Below are 26,366 nucleotides of genomic sequence, written 5' to 3' on the forward strand. Positions count from 1 at the left end.
AGCAACTCGAGTAAATTAAAGGCAGTTAACTCATTAGCAAACTGATAATTAATCTTTACATCAAATCCAGACCAGCTCCGTGATTCGTCGGATAAGTGCATAATACACAGCACTGAATGCTCTTATTCGGTTCCTACTAATGAACCCGAATCATGCTCACGTATTCTGGCGGAGATGGGTTATGGCGGATCATGGACACTGGCGCGACGCGGGCTCCTGTGAACCACTCAACTTGCTATAAATCCAGTCCACACTCCGCCCTGTTTCCCAAGGTGGCTGGCACTCAACATATGGTGGGATACATGGACACGACTTTGAAAGTGTCAATTCCTCTATTGTTGGCATTTCTAGGGATCGATTGAAAATTATGCCCAACCAAATTTGAAATCATTGTCATAACCTCCGTACGCAGCATAGTGAAACTCTCCAACACGCAAACACCTTGTTCACTCCTGCACTGCGCTCCGGATTTAGATCTCTCAGCGGGTTTTAGATCCGATACTTTTATCCGAAAAGTGTTGAAGAAGCTCAGCAGGTTTGTGGAGTGAAGCCGTTCACGTTATGGCTCAGATGCTGCCAGACCTGCTGAGTGTCTCCAGCACTTTCTGATTTTCTTCCAGGTCTCCCGCATCTGCAGCATTTTACTTTTAGTTAATCGAGTCTTAAGCACATGGGAACTTAACGCTTTATCCCGCCTATAACACGGGGGCGAGGGTCAAACTTGCTCATCTCTGCTGATCTCTGCGTGTCCTTCTTATCCCTAAAGGAGCGAGGAACCTCTATCCCAAGAATATCTGGGAAACTCCCGAAGACTTTGCAAGTAAACTAAACCCGAATGTTACCAAAAAGAAATTGCTGGAAAAACTCAGCAGGTCTGGTAACATCTGTGGAGAGAAAGCAGAGTTATGTTTCGGGTCCATTGGCCTTTCAGAACTCGCCCGCATGTCGCTGGCAAACACTCTGTTCTCAATTAACATCCACAGGAGGAAGTTCTTTTTTAAGTTTCTGGAGAAGTTCGCCAGTTTCTGTCTTCCCAAATGCAGATCCCAGCTTTTTTTCCAGCTGTTTGCCTTTAAATAGAGGAGGAGGGCTGTGAGGGAATAAGGATGAACCGAATTGCCGCCCGGAATCAATGAAAACAGACTAATCTCTCTTTCGTAAAACGCCCAGGGAGAGGGTACACCGCGATACTGGAGGAGACGAGTACAACTAAACGGGAGATTTGCTGCGCTGCCCCTCTGTCTCCAGCACTAGTGGATCTCAAGACTTATCACAATCCTCCTTTCCACTCAACCGTGCGCTTTTTTCAGGAACTCTCCGGGTTATAAGACAAGCGTAAAGCGGCTCGCAGTGAACCTATTCCGAGCGGGGAAGAGAGGACACTTTTCTGGATGTACCGTGAAGAGAGAGAAAGAGAGAGGCGCCTGATTTCCAGCACCAAGAATTGTTTATCCCGAAGAACCAAAGGGCGGTATTAGTCAGCATGTGCGGTATGGTTTTAATGGAAACCAGGCTGGGATAATATTTACTTACACATTTTTTTCCCCCCTGTTGTTGGTGTTTCTAATTTGCCATGCACACTGACGCAGGCGTGCTGGCGAGATTTCCGCAGTCCTTGGGAGCCCGCAGTTACACGGAGTTGATGGCAAACGGCGCGGAGACCGAGTCAGAGGCGGTAAGGAAGCAGCTAGATCATGGGGAAGAGCGCCTCGGCTTTCACCTCCTGATCCTCTCTACCCCCCTGCCCCAACTCGAATAATGTCAGCGAGCTCGAAACAGCCGGAGGGCGCAGCCTGCAAGGCAAAGGTAAAGGAGCAGATCAAGACTATTGTAGACGATTTGGAGTTAGTCCTGGGCGATTTAAAGGACGTGGCTAAAGAACTTAAAGAGGTAAGGAATGGTTAAAGGAGTTGCGGGGAAAGAGGGGAGCCAAAGAAATCCTGCTTTATGCCTGAAATGCCAAAGGAACATCGATCCATTTTCAACATTTGTTGAGTGTGCGGAACTGCGAGAGGGAGCAACCAACTACTGGAACATCTGCTCCCTCAGTAAATGCTGCCCAACTGCACTAGATTCCAGACAGCTCCAGACATTTTACAACTTAGAAAGGCCCTTTTCTCTCCCCTTCAGGGAGAACTGAAATGTTCCGATCTAGACGATTACACAATTCCCAGCCTCCGGGAGGCTTTCCCTCCCTGGGTTGGAGAACAGACAGGCGCCTGTTTCAATGACAAGTTCCCCCCACCCCCTGTCAGTCCGCCCGCCCGCGCGCGCCAGGCAAAACACACACATACTTCATAACAACTCGCCTTCCCAGTGAGACATTGGTGCACTGCCTTGTTAGCCCTCAAGAGTAACGGGATACTCACTTTTAGAATGCAATATATGTCTACCAATCGGCCAGTGTCACTCATTGATCTAGTAACGAACTTATCAAATTCCATAATTTATTGCACTGTCCACGGGGGATTAGCTGAATCGGAAATATTTTCGAGAATCTGAATTATGTGTAATTGTATCTGTAATAGTTGTATATATGAATTTAGTTCACGTAAATGCACAGCCAGTTTGATTTATAACTCTTTCCTTTAGAAGGCAGTATTCCTGCATAAATTAATTTCGTTTACAAATCTAAAACTCATTCTTCAGTGTGAAATACACTAGAGTAGCTGTACTCCCAGAGTCTCGGCGCGCACTGAAACAATCCTGATTAGTTACATAACATTCTCATATTAAACTGCCACAATAACGTCAGTATTCTCTTGCTGCGTCCGGGTTGGGGGGCGTTGGATTATTTGAGTTGACAAATGACAAGGTGTATTCCTGTCGCTAATCTCTTAGTCATTTTCGCAATCATTGAATATGGATTAATTACTTGACAGCCTTTGATTCACTTTACTACCACTCCTGTTCACAGCACAAAAGAAAAAAAAACAAATGCTGAATGTAAAGTCAATAAGTATTAATGAATCAAAATGCTGTCCACTTGTGCATTTGCTGTTGACACTGTTATCCAAATCCTTTCGTGGTCCTTAAGAGGATTATTTTTTGTGTTGATCCGATTGATTCAATACATTGTCCTTGTCATAGGAAGCAACACATGTCGTGAATGTTTGAATAAAGAATGTTTAGGAACTAAATGTGTGGTGTCTGGAGTTGGTTTCGCGACCACGTGCATTTTTTTAAAAAAATGAAAAGCACGAACCGTCAACAGACCCAGCCACATGTGTAGTTCAGTGCAGACCAGATATTCTTTCGCAGATGTATATTTCCAGCATCTGCAGTCCTCACTTTCTCCAGGATGTATATTTGGTCCGCTGTTGTCTCAGTTTTCTTCTGCTATTTAAAATGGGCGTGAAAAGATGTTTACTGTGGGTCAGGGATGAGCAGAATTCAAAACAACAGGCCTGTGACAATTACAGCAGGAATGTTGCAGCTGCAAGTCATTGTGTGGGCAATAACACGTAGCTGTCATAAAAGGGCATGTTATGAATTTACTAAGGACCTCGAATGTTATAAGTGCACAAACATACTTGAAGCAATTGCGATGGAGTGGAACTATGTGCCTCCTGTAAACTTAAGTTTCTTATTTGTAAACTGATTAAGCTTTAATGCAAAATATTTAGCATTTATGCTATTTTCATTGATTAATATGAGCTATAATATCTTCTGCCATTCAGTAAATTAATTAAGGATGTTACAGTTTGGGAATTCACATTTACTAGGAGGAATTATTGTTTATTGTTGCTTGCAGTGACCTTTCCACAGGCACAATAAAACAAAAAGACAATACAGTGCGAAAACATTGTTAATCACTGAATAAGATATTGCCAGCACTTTGGGGTTGCTTGTCTTCAATGTCTATTGTTTTGATTGAAGTCTGTGGAGTACTGAGTAATCAGCGCTGTGCTAACTCATCTTGTACATTAGATACATGAAGTGTCCTGGGACATTTTATGACTAAAAGATGTTATATCAACTTTTTATTGTGATAGTATATAGGTGTCTGACTTTTGAGAAAACAGTTCTCATGGGCTTAGACTTATTTCATGATGCAGCGAAGAATTTTGAACTTCCTTTCACCAAAGATTATATAAATTAAAATGAGTTGTGTTTAAAAAAGGACAGCAAAGTATAATTATCAGAATATCATTTAAAAATGTCTGTTGTTCATTGTTCAAAACAATTAACTTGGAATTTGCAATTTCTCTAATTCTCTGTGCTAAGATTCTCAAGATGGAAAGGAAACCACAGGTATAACAGATTAGGTACTTCTTATTAACTTGGTTATGTTCCTGCTGTCTTCTTCAATGCTGAATGTGTTTATATTTAGAGTTGACATTTTGTATCTGAAATCATCTTAAAATAAATATTAGATGGATCCCAGCAGCAATATATTTTACTGAGCCAAATTGTAGTTAATTATTTATCATACATAATAATAAAGATTTTCCTCAAATTTTTCAAATACTGCAAATGCAACACTGGCTTTTACTTCCAAAAGCTGTGTATATTATCTAGCATAAAGATCCTCTGTATATTTATGGCTGTTTCAATTCCAGGTTAAAAACATTGTGAATTTCCATTAATCAAACTCATCTTTATGCTTCAGGTCATGGTAACTTAATTCTGTAATTAGACTGACAAAAATGATTTCATTTAAATATCTTTTGCTTAAAACCTATCCTTGTTGACAGATATATTTAATTGCACAGTATTAACAGTTTGATTTAAGAGTCATGAATTAGTAAGTCATTTACTCTGTATCAAGAAGGAGTTTCCCAAGGAAATAAAGAAAGGCATAATATATGTCATCAACAGCAGTTTAAAATTCTAGAGGTATTTTCATAGTCAAATTCTTTCACTACTAGGCCATGTTCCAAATAATTTCAATTGCATCTCTATTGCTAAACTATACCGCTCTTTTATTTTGTCATTGAGATCCTCAGTACTTTTGTTGAAACATTCATTATGTTCTCAACTAAATATATAGTTTGAAAATCATTATCCCAGCTTTCACTGGTAACATGTAGTGACTAGAACATCACAAGGTATATCCTGGGATAGGATGAGTCTGAGGAATTATCAGACGTAATTTCACATGTAGAAGCTCTCTCGTTTGATTTTATTTATTGATGAAATCCACACATTCACTTACAACCTACAAATTTTATTGTCTATGAATTTCAATCTTCAGTTGCTTAGCCCTATAGCTTCACCTTTGGAATCTCTAAATTAAGCATATAGTGGACTTTCTTTTCAAAGCACTGCCCAAACACACCACCCTGCTTTATACAAGCCACTAGAGTAATCTGTCCTGAAATCCCATTTGAGTAGATTGGAAATTTAGAGCTGAATTCTGTCAGAAATTGACTAAGTGTTAATTTTGATAAATTTTGTGGAGGTTTTCTATCCATGAGCCCTAGCACAATGTCTCATGCTTTCTTGCCAAACCTGTCTCATTATCTATGCAATATGCCCCAATAGTGCTCCAGTTATCCTATTCTCCCGCTCACCACAGTGGAATGGCCACTGTTTTGTCTTCTCAGGATTCCTGTTCCTGGCATCATCTTTACAGTCCAACCATGCATTCTGGTCAAATATGGCAGTCTGCACAGCCTTGCACAGATCTTGTCAATTGTCCCAGTCATGTCAGATCGAGAGAAATTTGCATTCCACTTTGCCAGTGGGGACCCAGAGTGCCTGCTGGACAGGTGTGGGGGGTAAATTTTTTTTTTTGCCAATGGAGCATGCCCTGAGATATAGGTGACTGATGGAGGACTGCAGGAGCAAGCAGTAAGCTGGAATCACCATGTTACCACTTTGTCTTTCATATTGTGAATTGTTGCCATTTAAGTTTTGCTCTGGTGGGCAGGAGAATAGGAAACTACATATTACTAAAGAGAGATGGTGTTATCATGAGTTTGTTAGTGCATGCTAATGTATGCAAAATGAACTCTTGATACTCTAGGAATCTCACTAAGCCGTTGAACCCTTGGTTGGAAAGTAGGAGATCTTTACTTTCAATGACAGGAAGCTCTTTGCTGGCTATTTCACATATTCTCCCAACTTCTTACCATTATCCACGGGTGTTCAGGGGCTGGGAAGATTCCACCTATATTTGTAGGTCTGATTTAAATGACAGTGAAACAATTAAGGGAAATTTAATGCTTTAGAGAAGTCTCATCATTATGTATTGCTGACTTGACTTCTCAACTACACAAGATGGCTAGTAATGTTCATTTAGTGGTTTAAAGAAGTACAAAGGCAGACTTACTAAAAAAAACTCAGCTTATGGATTGCTAGCTCAATAGCTCGTAAACCAATTAAAATAAAAAGTTCCATGAGAAAACTATTGCTTAACTGAAGCATATGAACATTAAACTAGGCAACATGTGTTGTCAACACAAGATAGAGGAAAGGGCATTAAGTTCTGGCCATACATAGTGAAAAGATGACTGTTGATTTTAGAAATAAAATTGGAATGTTGTTTGATGCATTAAAAATACTGAACAATATTTAGAAAAAGTTCAATGTTAAGGTTTTCTTTTAATATAAAAGTCATTATTAGATAATGTTTTGAGCTCCAAAATGTTTATGTTCTGTAGTTGCCCTTGAGACTGATGAAATGGAAGATAATCCTTTTTATCATTAGTGTTGTATTGAATCTTATTATGCTCACCAAAGTGTGTACGACAGAACAAAATAACCAATCTTTGCCAGACCCAAGGAAGCCATTGATCAAGGCCATCAAAAGTTTTGTTTTAAAAAACTGAGTTGGCTTGAGTTCTGAGTAAATGATAAGATCTTAAAATAACTTGTTACTTCTGAACCAGCTGGAAGCTTGTGAAGAGAAGTGACATTAGGAAAAATGATAGTAAGCATGATGAAGGCACGTATTCAATATAGTTAAGTGGAATGGTTCTGAACTACCAATTATTTATTCAGCAGAAAGAAGCGATAAGTTGATTAACTGACACATCCAGTGAGGTCAGACATCTCATAATCTTCATTATTTAAACTTTCAAGCATTGAATCCAGTCATTCTTTTAAACTACGAAACTTTGGAATATTTCACCATATTAAAAGAAATCACAAATATTGTGCCATCGTAATTTAATTTTATATTGAATGTTATTTTAAAGCTCAAATTTAAGACACTATTCAAACAAGATTTACAGTCTTGTGCCACAATAGTAGTGGCCTCACCTCAGGTCCAAAGCATCTGCACTCATGTCCACTTGTCACAGAGATATGTCGTAACATGTTTGATCAGGTTGATTAAAAATAAACTTTAAACAAAATTTTGTTTTATGCTGCTGCGTTTTATTGCAATAGTGGAATCACATTCATTAGGCAATATTCTTTACAATGCCATCAGCAAATGTATTATTCATTGTACTATTCAACACATATTTTGATGACTACATGAGTATAATCAAAGAGTAGTTAAACTATACAAACTGGATGAAGCTAGTTTTAGGCTGTACCTTTTTTTTACTGTGCTGAGATCATAGCTGAGACGTTAGTAAGAATTGATGCACAGTTCCCTTGGTCAAGAAAAGTAGCATAAACGTAGAGTTAGTTGTTTTTCACCTTTATTGATTTGGGCATCATTGACTGGCTAGCATTATTGCTTATCTCCAATTGCCCTAGAAATTATAGTTTTGAGCTGTCTTCCTAAACTGCGGGAGATTAACTTGACTGTTAAAAGGGTTGCTTTCTCATTAGTGAGAAATGACTAATCTAACTTGAGGGTTCACCACATTTCAGGCAAGGAGACGGACTGAGAAAGTGAGACCTTCATGTTAACCTCAATTAGTTGCTGAGGGAATTGAACCTATTCCATTGGCATCTTTCCGCAATGCAAATCAGCTACCCAGCCAATTGAATTAACTAATGCTATTGTGCTTCTTGGCAATTCACCTAGCTGTTGGCATCCATTTGGCTGAGGTGCTCAAGGTTAGTCAATGTCTTAGGAACTATCCTCAAGGAAGAAACTAGCAAAGATGGTGGTAACATCATTGGAATAGTAATCTAGCACCCCTGGTCAATACTCTGGAGATCATGGATTCAAATTCTACAATGGCAGTTAGTTAAGAATCCAATGTAACCCTTGTCAATTGTCATTAAAAAATCTAGTCCATTAATGTTCTTTAGAGGAGGAAATCTTCCATCCTTACCTGATCCAGCCGACACATGACACCACACCAAGAACCTTGATTATCCTTTTGTACAATGGGATGGACCGTAAATGCTGGTTTAGCCAGTGATGCCCACGTTCCATGAACTGATGAAAAAAAAACAAAGGACTTCAGGAAAGGGGTGGAGGAGAGGAAATTTGTGAGGGGACAAAATAAATTATACCAAGCATATATAACAAATGAATGATGCATTGGACATGTAAGTGAACATACAGTGGTTGTGAATATATATCCTAATTCCTGTTGTTTGTTTGCAATATCAGAAATAAATTGTGTTTTTTTTTCATGGTGGAAATTGGCTTGTATAAACAAAAGGTGGACTCAATATAAGTGCACTTGTGCCAGTCTGAAGATACGTAAAACTCATTGATGCAATCCCATGGTACTGTTTGTCACATTAAACAGCATGACATGTTCTCTTATTACCCATTTCATTATTTTGTTGGGAAATTGGAAACATTTGATCACTCATTGAAAGAGGATCCAGTGAAATGGTGAAAACGTTTGTTTTCCATTTGCTACTTGGAAAGCTGCCCATATAGTGCTCATACCTAGTTGAGTTGAGAAGATACAGGTGGGCCATCGTGTAGAAAAATTGCAGTCCTTCTGTTACTAGTTCTGTCAAAAATAGTGTGAGGTAATGAATTCCAGAATATTGAACCAGCCATAATAAAGAAGCAAAATGTGTGTCTAGGTTTGTATGATCTGCAACTTGAGGGTAACTTAGTGCTGTTCCTTGGTTTGTCTGTACATATTTGAGTCAAAAGTGTGGCATTGGAAAATCACAGCTGGTCAGGCAGCATCTGATGAACAGGAGAGTCGATGTTTTGGGCATAAAACCTTCATCAGTAATGTGCACATTCCTGATGAAGTCATATGCTCAAAATGTCAACTCTCCTGCTCCTTAAATGCTGCCTGACTCTGCTGTGCTTTTCCAGTGCCACACTTTTCAACTGATATCCAGCAATTGCCGTCCTCACTTTCTCTTGTCGATTACATATTGTTTAACCATAATAGCTTTGCATATATGAAGATAAAATTGGACATTGTAACAATAAATGATACTTACAGAGAAAAAGAAATGTAATGGGGAGACCCTATTTGGTTTAAAAGCTGATAAAAGTCCTGTTGTTTTTATAAATGAAATATGTATTTATTGCATGCAACATTTTGTTTTCATCTTGAATGTAGTTCTTCTCACATTGTGGCTATATGCCATTAATGGTATCTCTGTTCTTCTATTCCAGTAAAAATAACACCTAACTGTAGTTACAACAATGGCTATTGACTCAGCAAAATGAAAAAGACTATGTTAGCAGTCACTGACAATCTTGTATTGAGATGTGTTCAATGTGGAATATTCAGCTTGTTCTGAATAAAAATAAGGAAGAGATGACACTCTTATGGAAGTAAGGAAACAGTGCCAAGATAATCTATGCAGTGGTCTCTTGTAAGAGTTTGTTGCCTTGAAGTGAATCCCAGAATGATTGCTGGTTCAAAGTGTAAGTTGTCAGGGATATCTGCCTGGAATTGAAACAGTTTTAAATGCATGGTGATTTAGCAAGATATCTATATATCTATTTTTACTAAAGGACTTGAAAAATTTGGAAATATTGAACATATTTGAAACTTTTACTGAAACATTAATGACCTTTTCTTCGGTTGGAAGGTTTTAAAGAAATATTGAAATTAACTGGTGACATAGTTCTATTTACTCCATTGAGCTTAGTGGGACCATTTATATCCCAAACAACTCACATTGCTTATTCCAAGCAAAGAATTTAAATTTTAGTTATCATTTGGAGGGAGAACACTATCCAAATATAGTTACCTGACTAAATATGATTATTGTTGTTACTTAATTAAACATTGCACAAAACTTCAGGCTGCCTTCAATTTCAACTTTTCTGATGGCACTCTTTTTGCCATAGTAAACATATTGTATTGAAATTGGTTTCCTTTCTCAGACTCAAAGAAAAGTTAACCATGATACGTGAATAAAGGACTTAGTCTAATATACTTAAAAATGAAGCTTTGGAACAGATTGTACAGTTAAGTGTACAGTTATGTAGTATAACCCCTTCAATCAACATATAATCTGCAGTCATGCAGAATAAAGAAATAAATTTTCTCATTATTCCACCTGTCTGTAATAATAGTTACTTCCATCCTTGGATGCACGCAACAAAAGGACTTGCTAGCCAAGTGGAATTTTCACAAAATATCTGTCACTGGTAATAGCACCCACTTGTCCTTATTTCTGTACATGTATATACCAAAATAGTGGGGGGCACAGTGGCAAAGTGGTTAGCACTGCTGCCTCACAGCGCCAGAGACCTGGGTTCAATTCCCGCCTCAGGCGACTGACTGTGTGGAGTTTGCACATTCTCCCCGTGTCTGCGTGGGTTTCCTCCGGGTGCTCCGGTTTCCTTCCACAGTCCAAAAATATGCAGGTTAGGTGAATTGGCCATGCTAAATTGCCTGTAGCGTTAGATGAAGGGGTAAATGTAGGGGAATGGGTTTGGGTGGGTGTGCTTCGGCGGGTCGGTGTGGACTTGTTGGGCCGAAGGGCCTGTTTCCACACTGTAAGTAATCTAATCTAAACTAATTTTAATTTGGTGTTGCCTCTGCATGTGCTCAACTTTATTTTAGCATGTCCGGCAACAATATCACACTTGAAGATGACATAAGAATGCTAATGTGCCTAGCCGAACAAATTTATGTTGGATAAACATCTTACGCTTAAGAGGAATTAGAGTCATAGAGTCGTACAGATGTATAGCACGGAAACAGACCCGTCAGTTCAACTGGTCCATGCTGACCAGATATTCCAACACAATCTAGTCCCACCTGCCAGCACCTGGCCCATATCCCTCCAAACCCTTCCTATTTATACACCCATCCAAGTGCCTTTTAAATGTTGTAATTGTACCAGCCTCCATCACTTCCATTGGCAGCTCATTCCATACATGTACCATCCTGTGCATGAAAAAGTTGCCCCTTAGGCCTCTTTTATATCTTTCCCCTCTCACCCTAAACCAATGCCCTATAATTCTGGACTCCCCCACCCCAGGGAAGAGACTTTGTCTATTTATCCTATCCATGCCCCTCATGACTTTATAAACCTCTAGAAGGTCACCCCTCAGCGTCCGACACTCCAGGGAAAATAGCCCCAGCCTATTCAACCTCTCCCTATAGTTCAAATCCTCCAACCCTGGCAACATCTTGTAAATCGTTTCTGAACCCTTTCAAGTTTCACAACATCTTTCCCATAGGAAGGAAACCAGAATTGCACACCATATTCCAAAAGTGGCCTAACCAATGTCCTGTACAGCCGCAAATGACCACCCAACTCCTGTACTCAATACTCTGACCAATAAATAAAAACATATCAAATGCCTTCTTCACTATCCTATCTACCTGCAACTTCACTTTCAAGGAGCTATGAACCTGCACTCCACAGTCTCTTTGTTCAGCAACACTCCCTCGGACATTACCATTAAGTATTTAAGTCCTGCTATGATTTGCTTTCTCAAAATGCAGCATCTCTCATTTATCTAAATTAAACTCCATTTGCCACTTCTTAGCCCACTGGCTGATCTGATCAAGATCCCGTTGTTATCTGAGGTAACCTTCTTCACTGTCCACTACACCTCCAATTTTGGTGTCATCTGCAAACTTACTAACTATACCTCTTGTGCTCACATCCAAATCATTTATATAAGTGATGAAAATTAGTGGACCCAGCATCGATCCTTGTGGCACTCTACTGTCACTTGCCTCCAGTCTGAAAAACAGCCCTCCACCACCACCCTCTTTCTTCTACCTTTGAGCCAGTTCTGTATCCAAATGGCTTGTTTTCCCTGCATTCCATGAGATCTAACCTTGCTAACCAGTTTCCTATGGGGAACCTTGTCAAATGCCTTATTGAAGTTTGTGAGTACTTTTTGCTGTGAAAACATTTTAAAAAATCCAATCTTCTTAGAGAGTTGTTTGAACATTAGTGTGAACTGATAATTGAAGATACCTGGATCAATAGGTATTATTGGGAGAGCACAGTTGCAATCGAGAGCGTTTCATGGTGTGTGCAGATTGGCTCAAGATGATTTTCAATGTTTACAATATCCTAATGTTTGTAATGATCTGGTTGTTAATCAGGCAGTGGGGGAAACAAGAAGAGTGATATTTTTGACTGAAATAGAGCCAGCAGAAGGTGAGGCACTGAAGAATTTGGTTATCCCTGCAAAACCAAAAGACATGCTACTGTCAGACATTATGTTTTAGTTTCAGCAGCACTAAAGTTCCAAACCATTGGAGCTTGATGATAATGATTGGTTTGAAACAAAGGATCAGTTATCTAGTGCGGACATTGAGGAATTCATCATGGTTATGATAAAAAAACTGTGCATTCATTGTCATCTTAGAGAATTAAGAAAAGGCATTATGGAACAGATTTGTGTATGTGACTTAAAAGCTGAAGAAATTGTCAGTAAGTTGCCAACAATGCCAAAATTAAGCTTTGACACAGATTTCCAAGCAGCATTCTCCAAGGAAATGGTAGAATGTGACACGAGAGAAGATAGAGTTAGCCATTGCTAGCTATCTGCTGAAATAAATAACCTGCTGCCAAGTAAGTCAAAGGTCCTATTGAAGGCAGTCAGAAGGAATTCAGGACAACATCGGGCACAATATTTTCCATTTGGGAAAGGAGAGAGATAGAACTGCAAAAAGAAGGCATGTCCGAGAAGGGTGTATGGAGATAACACTGCTTTTACTGCAAATGGCTGTTGACCAGGTCAATGAGGGGGATCACTTGTGATCAATTCAATAAGAAGCACATGCATGTTCAATGAAAATGCACAGGGCACAGTAGTCCAAGCAACATTGGACGGAGCTGCACTGGATAGAAAGATTGCCATGGAGACATCAGTCAACATAATTCCTGAATCACTATTATGATGAAAGGTGTGGGCTTTGTATGTCTGCTACTATCATGTTTAGAATTTGGAGTCTAAAAGAAGTAGCATATGGGTGTTTGGCATTTTTGTGAAGGTTTTTAATTAGGTAGCCATTCTGGAACAGTGATATAATTCAGTATATACCACAAATCAGGTGTTGGTCATGGCTGGAGAGGGTTAAAGCTCGAATGGAAAGACTGAGAGTTGCTCAAGCCAAACAATCGGATTTGCTAACAATCATGGACACAATGGTGGCTACTCAGACCTGTTTGGAGGACAAAATTGATGCCTCAGATTGGATGGAAATCAATAAGAGATCAGGGAAAAAATCCAGTGTGATCTAGAAACAGCACATGAGCAACCATGTGAGGTGAGGTGAGGTGAGGTGAGGTGAGGGCAGGGGAGGGGAGGGGGTGTACAGCCAGGCCAGCTGAGTACTTGTGGGTAATGTGTTTGGATTTAAGTGTAGCAATAAGTTAGCAGATAGGTGACTAGTGTGGTTTATTTTAAATGTGTAGAATTTGTATATTTGGATATTTTTGATGTTTGATATTTTTAGATACTTGGTAATTGAGACTTTGAGAATAAATAAAGAATAAATTAAAGAGTGCTCTGTGTCTTGTAAACTCACTTACTGAGGTTAATTGTTACCTCAGACAGAGACAGTCAACAGAGACAGGGAACCCTTGGAGAGTTACAGAGTCATAGAGATGTACAGCATGGAAACAGACCCTTCGATCTAACCTGTCCATGCTGACCCAATGTTGTCCCACCTGCCAGCACCCGGCCCATATCCCTCCAAACCCTTCCTATTCATAGACCCATTCAAATGCCTTTTAAATGTTGTCAAATACTGTCAAAAATGGCCTTTCTCCAATTTAGAACTTCAAATTTGAGATCTGGAGTGTCTCTCTCTGGGTCTCTGTCTTTTTCGTTACAGCCAGAAATTTTTCCTGTTTTCCATCTTGGATTACCCAGAATCCTCAGTTAATGGGAAACCATATGTATTGGCATGCTTTATGAGAGGTGGAGTAAACATAGAGGGCTATTAGCTTTTCTTCCATCTACAGTTATCAAGGATTGGTGTTTTGACTCAGATAATGCAGGGATTGAAATGTTTTAGGGCATTCTGGAGGATCCTGGCTGGGATTAGAAGCAAGTATAGTTTCTCTCCTGGGAAGGAATGTTAATCAGAATAGTTGCAGGAAAAGGAAAAAGTTACTTCATTTAAAAAAAAAAGTTTTGTTCGAGCAGTATCCAGACCAGGAGTTTTTGTTGGATACCTGTAGGTTATTAGAAGCTGAGAAAGTCTAAAATCTCTATTTTGAAAGGAGATTCCACAGTTCACAGGACAAAAATGGGGGACATTCAATTAAATCAAGCTAGAAGATTTGATATAACAGTGCAATTTATCTTGATTTGAATTGCTGTAAGAGATGATGTTGGGGAAATAGGCTGGAAATTTATTTTGATGCATGTTTTCAGATTTCTTTCTAAACTGTCATCTATATCTTCAAGTTTAGGTTTATTTTGTTTTCATCTTTTATGTAATGACTTTCTGTTTTCTTAAAGAAACCTTGGGGCTTCAAGTGACTATTTGGTAAATTACCACCATATTAACCATAAAGGTTTAAAAGAATCTATCAAGCCAGATTTCAGTCTTTGACCTGACTTATCCAGGAGTAACATCAGCTGGGATTATAGCACTACCATCAAATTTGAGGCATAATCAATTTAATAAAGTTAATAAGTTATTGAGGAAATAAAATCTCAAAGTTTGGGAGAAGGTTTGTAGCTCGGATGCTCGTTGTTGTGGTTCTGTTCGCCGAGCTGGGAATTTGTGTTGCAGACGTTTCGTCCCCTGTCTAGGTGACATCCTCAGTGCTTGGGAGCCTCCTGTGAAGCACTTCACAGGAGGCTCCCAAGCACTGAGGATGTCACCTAGACAGGGGACGAAACGTCTGCAACACAAATTCCCAGCTCGGCGAACGGAACCGAAATAAAATCTTTATAAAGGGAAGAGTAATAGTTTGAGTTACCAATAAAGAGCAATGAGCAATGTGCCCATTATCATATTGAAGGTTCTAAAACCAGGTCTTGATTGGAACGAACTAGTTAAAGACACTGAAGTCAAAATGCAAAAAGATTATTTTTGCATATAAGCAAAACAGTCAGCATAAGACAATGTTTTTGCCAAATATCATTGGATGTTGAGTGAACCTGGTCACTCATTCAAATATTTAAGACCAAGATAAGGCTGAAACATTCATAGCAATCTTCAGCTAGAAGTGCCAAATGAATGATCCATCTCAGCCTCCTCCAACAAGTGATCCATCTGTAATGCTAGCTGTCAGCCAATTTGATGTCAAGAAATGGTTGGAGACACTGCATGTTGCAAAGGCTATGGACCCTGACAAAATTCTGGCAATAGTACTGAGGGCTTGAGCGACAAAACTTGCTGCTTCCAGAGGCCAAGCTGTTCCAACACATCTACAAAACTGACAGCTACTCAACAATGTGGAAAATTGCCCACGTGTACAGAAAAACAGGACAAATCCAGCACAGCCAAATTACTGCCCCATTAGTCTACTCTCAATTATTAGTAAAGCAATAGAAGGTGTCATCAACTGTGCTATCAAGCAGCACCTGCCCAGCAATAACTTGCTTAGTGAAGCCCAAGTTGGGTTCCACCAGGGCCACTCAGCTCATGACCTCATTACAGCCTTCGTTTAAACATGGACAAAAGAGCTACCTTCCAGAGGTGAGGTAAGAATGAAAGCCCTTGACATAAAGGCTGCATTCAATGGAGTGTATTATTAAGGAGCCTGAGCAAAACTGGAATCAATCGGTGTATCGGGGGCAAACACTCCGGTGATTGGAGTCATGCCTGGCACATCGAAAAACAGTTGTGGAAGTTAGTCATCTCATCTCCAGGGGTTCCTCAGAGCTGTTTTCTGGGCCCATTCATCTTCAGCTGCTTTATCAATGACCTTCCCTCCACTATAACATTAAAAATGCAGAGAACAAAAACAGCAATTGCTGGAAAAGCTCAGCAGGTCTGGCAGCATATGGAGAGAAACCAGAGATAATGTTTTGAGTCGAGTGACCTTTCTTCAGAACATGGGGATGCTTGCTGACACTTCCACAATGTCCACCAGCATCTGAGAGTCCTCAGATACTGAAGCCGTCCATGTTCAAGTGCATCAAGATTTGAACAATATCCAGACTTAGGCTGAGAAGTGGCAAGTAACATTCACATTGAACAAATGCTAGACTATGACCATCACCAATAAGAGATGATCTAACCACCATTCTTTGACATTCAATGGCGTTACCATCACTGAATCCCCCACTATCAACACCTGAGGGGTACCATTGACCATTCATTTAACTGGACTCACAACATAAATACAATGGTTACAAGAGTAAGTCAGAGGCTAGGAATCTCTGAATCCCCCACTGTCAACACCTGGGGGTTACCATTGACCATTAATTTAACTGGACTCACAATATAACTACAATGGTTACAAGAGTAAGTCAGAGGCTAGGAATACTGCAGCAAGTAACTCACCTCCTGACTCCCCAAAGCCTAGATAAAAACAATGACTGCAGATGCTGGAAACCAGATTTTGGATGAGTGGTGCTGGAAGAGCACAGCAGTTCAGGCAGCATCCGAGGAGCAGCAAAATCGACGTTTTGGGCAAAAGCCCTACATCAAGAATAAAGGCAGAGAGCCAGTGATCACTACCTACAAAACATAAGTTAGGTGTATGATGGAATGCTCCCCACTTGCCTATATAGGTGCAGCTTAAGCAACATTCAAGAAGCTTGATACCATCCAGGACAAGAGACCATTTGATTAGCACCACATCTATAAGCAACCACTCCCTCCACCGCTGATGCTCAGTAGTAGCAGGGTGTACTATCTACACAATGCACTGCAGAAAATTACCAATGATCCATAGGCAGCACCTTGCAAACTCATGACCACTTCCATCTAGAAGGACATGGGCAGGATATCCATTGAACACAACTGACTATGAATTCTCCCTCAAGTCACTCACCATCCTGACCTGGAAATACGTTACTGTTCTTTTGCTGTTCCTGTGATAAAAGCCTGCCATTCCCTCCGGAAGGGCATTGTGAGTTGACCCACGACACATGGACTGCAGTGATGCAAGAAGACAGTTTACCACCATCTTCTCAAGGGCAACCAGGGACAGACAATAATTATTAGCCAGCTGGCGACATCCACAGCCCATGAGTGAATAAAGAAACTGGGTTCAGAAGAATGCGAGACTAATTTACTGCAGACCTTGTCTAGTGATGTATGCTGTAATGAAGAAAATACAAAGTGCTAAAATGACTGGGAATGGACAACATCAAATGGTCTGCAAAGGGGGTGAACAGAATAATTGGGCTTTTCCTATAATATTAATAATAGTAGTCATTACCAAGAAGATGAGAAAGGATGTTTTGCTTTATTTATACATGGCATTAGTGAGATCATATCGTGAATATTGTGCACAGTTTTGGTCTCCTTATTTAAGGAAAAATGTAAATGAGCTGGAGGTGGTTCAGAGGAGGTATACCAGATTGATAGCTGGAATTAATGGATTATCTTATGAGGATAGTTTGAACTGACTGGGCAGGTTTTCTCTAGAGTTTCGAAGAGTGAAAGGTGAGTTAAGTGTATAGGATTTTTGGTGATCTTGACAAGGTGGATGTGGATATTTTCCTCTTGTGGGTCAGTCCAGAACTAGGCTGAATTCTTTCAAGATTGGGACACCTTTTAGGACAGACATAAGGGGATTGTGCAAGTTTGGAGCTCTCTGCCTGAGAAGGTGATGGAGATGAGGTAATTAAATATGTTTTAAGACTGAAATAGATAGATTCTTGTTAGGCAAAAGAGAATCAAGGGTCCAGGGTAGATGGAAATAAGGATTTTGAAACATTACACTCTGTGTGAAACATTATCTTTATTTATATATAAATAACTTCCATGGCTGTAGTTTCACATTCAAAGTTGATTATACTCTATGAATAGCTATTTTGAATCCAAAGGCTTTAGTACCTGAGACTGAATGCAGGATGGTTTTTAATTTTGTCTGTTTATAAGTAGAACATTTAATAGAGTTTGGAAGACCAACAAACTAAACATGGTCAAGTGGGACTAGATTGAGAACATGGTTAGCGTGGACTAGTTGGACTAAAGGGTTTGTTTCAATGCTGTGTGACTCAATGCTCTGTAAGTAATGCTGTTGCAATATCTAGATTGCCGACCCTATCTGATGTACAAACCAGAAAGCAGGATGGATTTTTCTTTTCATGCGTCGATGAGTTGCCAGTCACAGCAGATGATATTAGTCAAACAATTCATAGGGACCCATGTTGCCAAGGCTGTATGGCTGTATTTCTAAACAGGTGATTCTATAATGGCTGCTTTTAATGTTATCTCTGTGGAGGCTTTGATATTTTGCACTAATTTATTTATTGAATGAAAAATCAACTGAGGTGTTCTGGCGCTGCAGGTTTGGACCTTTGTTTACATTTCATTCTTAGTGTTTGTTTATGGTCAGGTTTTCTCTGGGGGATTAATTTGTCATTAAATAAAAGGGCAGTAAACTGTCAGAATGGTCTCTTTCTTCACAATCACAGTGCTCAACTGTGTCTCCCATCAGCTCCACCAGCATTCATTAATATGCCTGACGAATTAACATTTCCCCCAAGGAAATCAGGAGAATAATATGTGTTCAGTTAGCTTTCTTGACACAGAAAATTGTAGAAAGTTAAAGGGGAATAAGTTGGACAAAACCTTTCCTTTTTTGAAAGGACAGATTGACAGGTATCAACATGTGATTTGTTAAATGCTTGTGACTGTGGCGTTGTCCATCAGTTAATGAAACTAAGATTCTATAATAGTCTTTATATAGAAATATGCTTTTTATTTTTGCCAGAGTATTATATATTTTTAAAAGCAGAAAACACTGGAAATACTCAACAGGTCAAGAAGCATTTGTTGAGAGAGAATTTCTGGTCAATGAGATTTTATCCAAATGGGGGAAAATAGGTCAAAGCTGTAATGACTTATAAGCTTACATGGATACAGGAAATACTGGAGAAGAGTAAAGAGTAAAAGATATCATCTGTGATAGCGTGGAAGGAAGGACAAGTTATATAATGGAGAGGATGATTGGATGGGGTAAAAGACAGTAGTAGTAGGAAACAAAAGTCAAATCAAGGTAGGAGTTTCATGGTGAATGCTGGGGCCTTAAGGAGTGTCGTAGAACACAGGAACCTTGGAGTTCAGGTGCATGGTTTTCTGAAAGTGGAGTCGCAGATAGACAGGGCAGTGAAGGTGGCTTTTGGCGCACTGGCCTTCATCAGTCAGGGCATCGAGTATAAAAGTTGGGAAGTTATGTTGCAGTTGTACAGGACATTGGTGAGGCTGCAGTTGGAGTATTGTGTTCAGTTTTGGTCACTTTGCTATAGGAAGAATGTTATTAAAATGGAAAGAGTGCAGAAGAAACTTACAAAGATGTCGTCAGGATTCAACGGTCTGAGTTAGAGGGAGAAGTTGGACAAGCTAGGACATTTTCTTCAGACTTAGGAGACTAAGTTGGGTTCTTTTAGAAGTCTGTAAGATCATGAGAGGCATGGATAGGGTGAATGCACTCAGTCTTTTTCCCAGTGTTGGGGAATCAAGGACTGGAGAGCATCAGTTTGACGTTAGAGAGGAAAGAATAAAAGGGAACCTGAGGAAGGTGGTACGCATATGGAATGAGCTGCCAGCAGAGGTGGTTGAGATAGGTATATTAACAACATTTAAAAGGCATTTGGACAAATACATGATGAGGAAAGGTTTAGAAGGATATGGGCCAAGTGCAGGGAAATGGGATTAGAGTTATTGGACAGTTTTGTCAACATGGACCCTAGTTGGGCCAAAGCAGCCTATATCTGTGCTACATGACTCTATGACTGTATGACTAATTGTCAAAAAAGTTAACAAAGAAGCAGAAAACAGCACGAAAGCTTGCACCTATTAGAAAAAAACAGCTCAAATTTCTGCAAGTATTAGAAAAGGAAAGGTTACTAAATCTAGTGTAGTCCCTGTTGAGCATTAATTTGTGGAATTGATAACAGAAACAGCAGAAGCTTTGAACAAGTATTTTATGTCTGTGTTCACAATAAAGTACTTAGAAAACACCTACTCTCTTTTGATAATCAATTATCTTTGGGAAAGGATGAAGTGGAAATAATAGGAAAACAATTGGATCTAAACGCCGACATATCCCTAGGTCCATCTGGCCTGCACCCTTGTGTCCAAAAAGATGTAGCACTAAAAGTAAATGCATTGGTTATAAAGTTCCAAAGTTCCTTAAATTCCAGAAGATTTCCAGTGAATTGAAAATAGTGAATGTAACACCTTTATTCAAGAAAGCAGGGAGACAGAAAGCTGTAAACTAATGATCCATTAACCTAACAACAATCACAGGAAGTTGCTAGAAGCCATTATAAGGGAGGTTATAGCAGAATATTTAGAATGTGTTCAGGCACACTCATTATAATTTTCTGGAAAAGAAAAGTTCCATAGAAGACTCACACCGGACCTGAAAGGTTAGCTCTGTTTCTTTCTCCACCAACGCTGCCAGAGCTGCTGAGTTATCGAAGCTCCTTCTCTGTTTATATTTGAAAGGAAAATAGTGTTTGTCTAACTCATGGGAATTTTTTTGGGAATGTACCACTGAGGTATACAGAAGTTGCTAGACATGGTGAACTTGGATTTCCAAAAGGCTTTAAATAAGGTGTCACATTCAAGATAAGAGCACATGCTGTAGAGGTAACATACGAACGTGGACAAAGGATTGGTTAACCAAATGGAAGCAAAGAGCAGGAACACATAGATCTGTTGTGAGTTGGCAAGCCAGAAGTAATGGAATGCTGTAGTTATTAATGCTAAGTCCTAAACTAATTACAATCTTTCTCATGACTGGGATGAGGGAACTGAATGTATGGTTGCCAGATTTGCTAATGACACCAAGACAGGTAGGAAATTAGTTGTCAAAAATAGGTAGAAAATCTACGAAAGGGTATAGACAGACCAATAGAGTAGGGTAAAGTTGACTGATGGAGTAAAACCTTATGCGGGAGGATAGGGTGCGGTGTGGTGGTGTTGTGACATCATCACTGGAAGTTAGCCAGAAACTTGATCTTAAGTTCTGGAGGCAAAATTTGAATCCCATTGCAACTGATATTGAAATTTGAATTTAATTGTTAAGTCTGAAAATTAAAGATTAGTCTAATGATAACCATGAAACCATTGTGATAAAAAAGCTATTTTCCTCATGTCGTTCAGGGAAGTAAAATCTGCCATCCTTATATGGTCTGACTTGTGCTTGACTCCAGATCCATAATAATGTGATTAATTTTTAACTGCCCACTGAAATGGCAAGCAGTTGTATCAAATTGATACTAAGGTGGAATGAGGCTGGATTGAGTACTCAACACCAAGCAAGGCATGGAAAATACTGCCCTCTCAACCTTGTAAAGTCCTTGTTTTTAATATCTGGGGACCTGTGCCAAAGTTGGGAGACAGACAATGTTACACTGTTGCTCGACTAATCTTTCTCGCCAAATCAGACATTACAAAAAAATGTCCCAGACCTGACCACCACTATCTCTGGATCAGTCCTATCCCACCAGCATGGTAGACCCACTAGAAGTGGCAACCCACAGTGAAACTATTGGGAGGGCATTGTCCTGGCAGTCCTCAACATTGACTCCAGATTCTATAAGGTTCCATTGGATCAGGTCAAACATGGGCCGGGAAACCTTCTGATTGACATATGTTGCCTCTGTTACCAGCTTGTTACCATGATGTGTACCATTTGGAGAAAACACAATGAGTGGAGCAAAGACACTAAATGCACTTGAGCTGGATAGTTTCTGAACCACTATTGATTAAAATGGCTGGATCGAAAAGGACATTGGTGCTAGACTGACCCTGTGGCAAATAGTGAGGGAACCAGTAAGAAGAATAAATGTAATTGATCTTATCCTCACTAATCTATCACAGATATATCTATCCATGACAATACTGGTAGGAGTAATAAGTGCCAAAGAACCTTTATGCCACGCAAATATCTGGCAATTACTAACCCCAATGAAAAAAATCAACTATTGCTGAATTCCTCACTGTCAATACCTTGGAAGTTATCATTGACCAGACCCTTGTAAGAACTGTACCTTTTTAAAAATGTTTGTGCTTTAAAAACACTGGATTGTGATGAGAAAGAACTTTTCTTAAAACTAGGATGGCTGATAATTTCATAGCAAGGAATTTGATATCTAATGTGAGCTCCGTTTTTTTGGTGATTATGGGTTCCTGTAATATGCAGATATTCGGAAGCTGAGGAGATGCTTACAAGTGAAGCAGGTTGGAACTGGAAGCAAGTTACAAAAACAGACATACAAAGATAGTAAGTTACAAAAGTGTGTGCTGTTGATTTCCCCAATAGAAGCTGGCTGTGCTCTGCAGTAAAAGATGCACTTTACATTTGAGGAAAATCAGTTAACCTTTCCTGCAGCACTTACTTCGAGTTGTGACTTTTGAACTGATAAATCATGATATTTGCCAAGTGAAACAGTTGCTCGGTACTTCTTATAAACCCGTGGAATCCTCCAGAGAAAACAATTGAACACCAAAAGCCTAGCTAGCTGAAGCAGGCCTCTACGAATAGAAGGGTTTGATTTATGGTGTGCTACCCCGACAGGTTGTAAGATACTGAACAGCTATTTAAATCCAGTGGCTACAAGAACAGGTCATATTCTAGAAACTTGATAGTGAGTAACTCACAGCTGAAAATGTGTTGCTGGTCAAAGCACAGCAGGCCAGGCAGCATCTCAGGAATAGGAAATTCGACGTTTCAAGCATGAAGGGCTTATGCTCGAAACGTCGAATTTCCTATTCCTGAGATGCTGCCTGGCCTGCTGTGCTTTGACCAGCAACACATTTTCAGCTGTGATCTCCAGCATCTGCAGACCTCATTTTTTACAGTGAGTAACTCACCTCTTGTCTTCCCAAAATTGTCTACAAGGCACATGACAAGAGTGTGATTGAATACTCACAACCTCTAATGGACTGAATAAGTGCAGCTCCAACAACACTCAAGAAATTTCACACTATCCAGGACAAAGTAGTCCATTTGATTGGCACCTCATCTAATATCTGCAATCAACCACCAACTCATGTTGGTAATAGTATGTACACAATCTACAAGATGCACTACACCAATTCATAAAGCTTCTGTAAGTAGACAGTACCTTACAGGTCTATTACCACTATCGAGGAGAAAGTGAGGTCTGCAGATGCTGAAGATCAGAGCTGAAAATGTGTTCCAAAAAGACCACTCCCTCCGTGACTCCCTCGTCAGGTCCACACCCCCCCACCAACCCAACCTCCACTCCCGGCACCTTCCGCTGCAACCGCAAGAAATGCAAAACTTGCGCCCACACCTCCTCCCTTACTTCTCTCCAAGGCCCCAAGGGATCCTTCCATATCTGCCACAAATTCACCTGCACCTCCACACACATCATCTATTGCATCTGCTGCACCCGATGTGGCCTTCTCTATATTGGGGAGACAGGCCGCCTACTTGCGGAACGTTTCAGAGAACACCTCTGGGACACCCGGACCAACCAACCCAACCACCCCGTGGCTCAACACTTTAACTCCCCCTCTCACTCCACCAAGGATATGCAGGTCCTTGGACTCCTCCATCCCCAGACCATAACAACACGACGGTTGGAGGAAGAGCACCTCATCTTCTGCCTAGGAACCCTCCAACCACAAGGGATGAACTCAGATTTCTCCAGTTTCCTCATTTCCCCTCCCCCCACCTTGTCTCAGTCCCAACCCTTGAACTCAGCACCGCCTTCCTAACCTGCAATCTTCTTCCTGACCTCTCCGCCCCCACCCCACTCCGGCCTATCACCCTCACCTTGACCTCCTTCCACCAATCACATCTCCATCGCCCCTCCCCCAAGTCCCTCCTCCCTACCTTTTATCTTAGCCTGCTGGGTACACTTTCCTCATTCCTGAAGAAGGGCTTATGCCCGAAACGTCGAATCTTCTGTTCCCTGGATGCTGCCTGACCTGCTGCGCTATTTCAGCAACACATTTTCAGCTATTACCACTACCACCTATTATTTCACAGGAATCAGATAGATGGGATACCCGAAGATGCAAGATCCTTTCCAAATCTCAGGCCATCCTGACTTGGTACTACATCACTGTTCTTTCACACTTGCTAGGATAAAATCCTGGAACTCCTTCCCTAATACCACTTTTGGTGTACCTGCACCATATTGACAGCAGCAGTTTAAGAAGGCAACTCATCACAACCTTCTTAAGGCCAATTAGGGATAAGCACTAAATACTGGTATATCATCATACATCATATAAATGAATTTTTAAAACATTAATTTTTGCAGAAAGAATAGAAAAATAGTGTAGATTAAAATGGAGAGCGATTGCAGAATTTAGTTGTACAGAAAGACCCAGTACATGATTAACAAAATGTCAGAATGCAGTTAATGCAGGTGTGTGGGAAGTTTCAAGAGGAATTCAACATAAAGGCAGTGTTTTCTTTTGCTACGTTTCTTCAGGGCCTTAGTGAGATAACATCTGGAGTACTGTGTGCTGTTTTGTTTGCTTATTGGAAGAAAGAAATAATTGCAATATGACCATTTCAGTGAAAGTTCATCCGATGCATTCCTGGGATGAAGAGATTACTTTTATGAAAAAGGGTTGAATAGGTTAGACATTTACTCAATAGAATTCAGAAGAATGACCATTATCCTTTCCGACATGTTGCCAGACTTGTCACCCCTCTACTACCCAACAGCCTTTGCCAGTGGACCTGACCTCCCCCTACTCCATTGCAAGACCCAAAATCAACCCCTCCCAAGGACCTATTTCCTTTCCTCTTCCCCTTCCATGGAACCTGACACTCACACTCCTCTGCTAGACTTGTTATCTTCCACCCATCCTGACCTACCCGAAATATTCTATCACTTAATTGGTCCCATTGCCACTTCGCACCCAGGGTACTGCTCACGTGGCACCCTGCCCACCTGGCACACACTGATTTTATGATTACATCAAATCACAGAAGGTGGCAGTCTGATTCTAGATCTGTAAATCTCAGAATGCAGTAGCCAACTGTTGTGAAGAAATGGTAGTGGTCTATATTCTCCTGCCTATCCTGCACTATGAAGGAGCTGTCACATTCCAAGCATGGCTCTGCATTTCTGAAGAAATGCTGATTGAAATTTTCTGTCAGAAATGTGGCACAACTTTTGACATAAAATTAAAAAGAGAGAAGTGGCGCTCATCTATGACTGCTGCTCCTCGGAATATCCAAGTGGACGAATATTATTCTATACCCACGGATATTCGAAAACCATTTGGACACTCTTAGACAAAGTACAAAAATATATTTGCCATTTATATTGCCAGATTTTACCCATTTAATCGTGCTCTCCCTTGGTGTTTGGCAAGTGAAGAGGAGAGAAATAGCAATCTTACAGTTCTGATAGTCCGGAATATATTGTGCAGAAACCATCAGATTTGGTTTTGAAGCAGGTTGTAATCAAACAATCTGCTGACATTTACCATTCAGGCATTTACAAAATGGACACTTTGTTGAGGCATTAGATGGATGTTGACATTTGCAGAGCTTTACTTCAGTGCAACTATGGGAAAAGTCAAGGTTTTTAAAAAAAGCAAATGTGCTATGCACACCAGTTAAAATCTAATCTAACAGTTAACGACCTAATTTTAGTGGAATCAGAATTTCATTCCAAACTGGAAAAGCTGAAAAATGTGACACGAGATTTCACATTTTTGCATTTTGCTGTAAAAAAAATATGATTTTGGAGGCAACTGATGCTATAAGCTAGAGAAAGGAATATTTCCCTTTTCATACTTACCACACAAGATCCACAAGGCAGACATCCCACCTAATTGGAGATGGAGAGGTATTACACAACAGCATCCACAAAGTCCCAGGAATACAGAGGACCCTTGAGAAAGGTAATTGAGGTGAGGAGTAGAATTTTCTCAGGATATGGGGAAAGGCAGTCAGGCAGGTCAGAAGCAAATGTTGGATGAGGTGATGGCTATCAGTGAATAGTCCACTGA

The 26,366-nt window shown here is 40.1% G+C and overlaps 1 protein-coding gene across 1 annotated transcript in view; it reads left to right on the forward strand.

Annotated features, from left to right (window-relative positions):
• The first annotated feature begins 1,054 nt into the window (after nt 1–1,054).
• Nucleotides 1,055–26,366, forward strand: part of prr16 (proline rich 16) — a 243,051-nt gene continuing 217,739 nt past the window's right edge. Inside the window, exon 1 of the mRNA XM_060844684.1 lies at nt 1,055–1,890. Coding sequence (XP_060700667.1) covers nt 1,759–1,890 — 132 coding nt within the window. The 5' untranslated portion in view covers nt 1,055–1,758. The remainder of the gene's footprint in view (nt 1,891–26,366) is intronic.

Source organism: Hemiscyllium ocellatum, chromosome 2 (genome assembly GCF_020745735.1).
Source record: "Hemiscyllium ocellatum isolate sHemOce1 chromosome 2, sHemOce1.pat.X.cur, whole genome shotgun sequence".
Lineage (NCBI taxonomy): Eukaryota > Metazoa > Chordata > Chondrichthyes > Orectolobiformes > Hemiscylliidae > Hemiscyllium > Hemiscyllium ocellatum.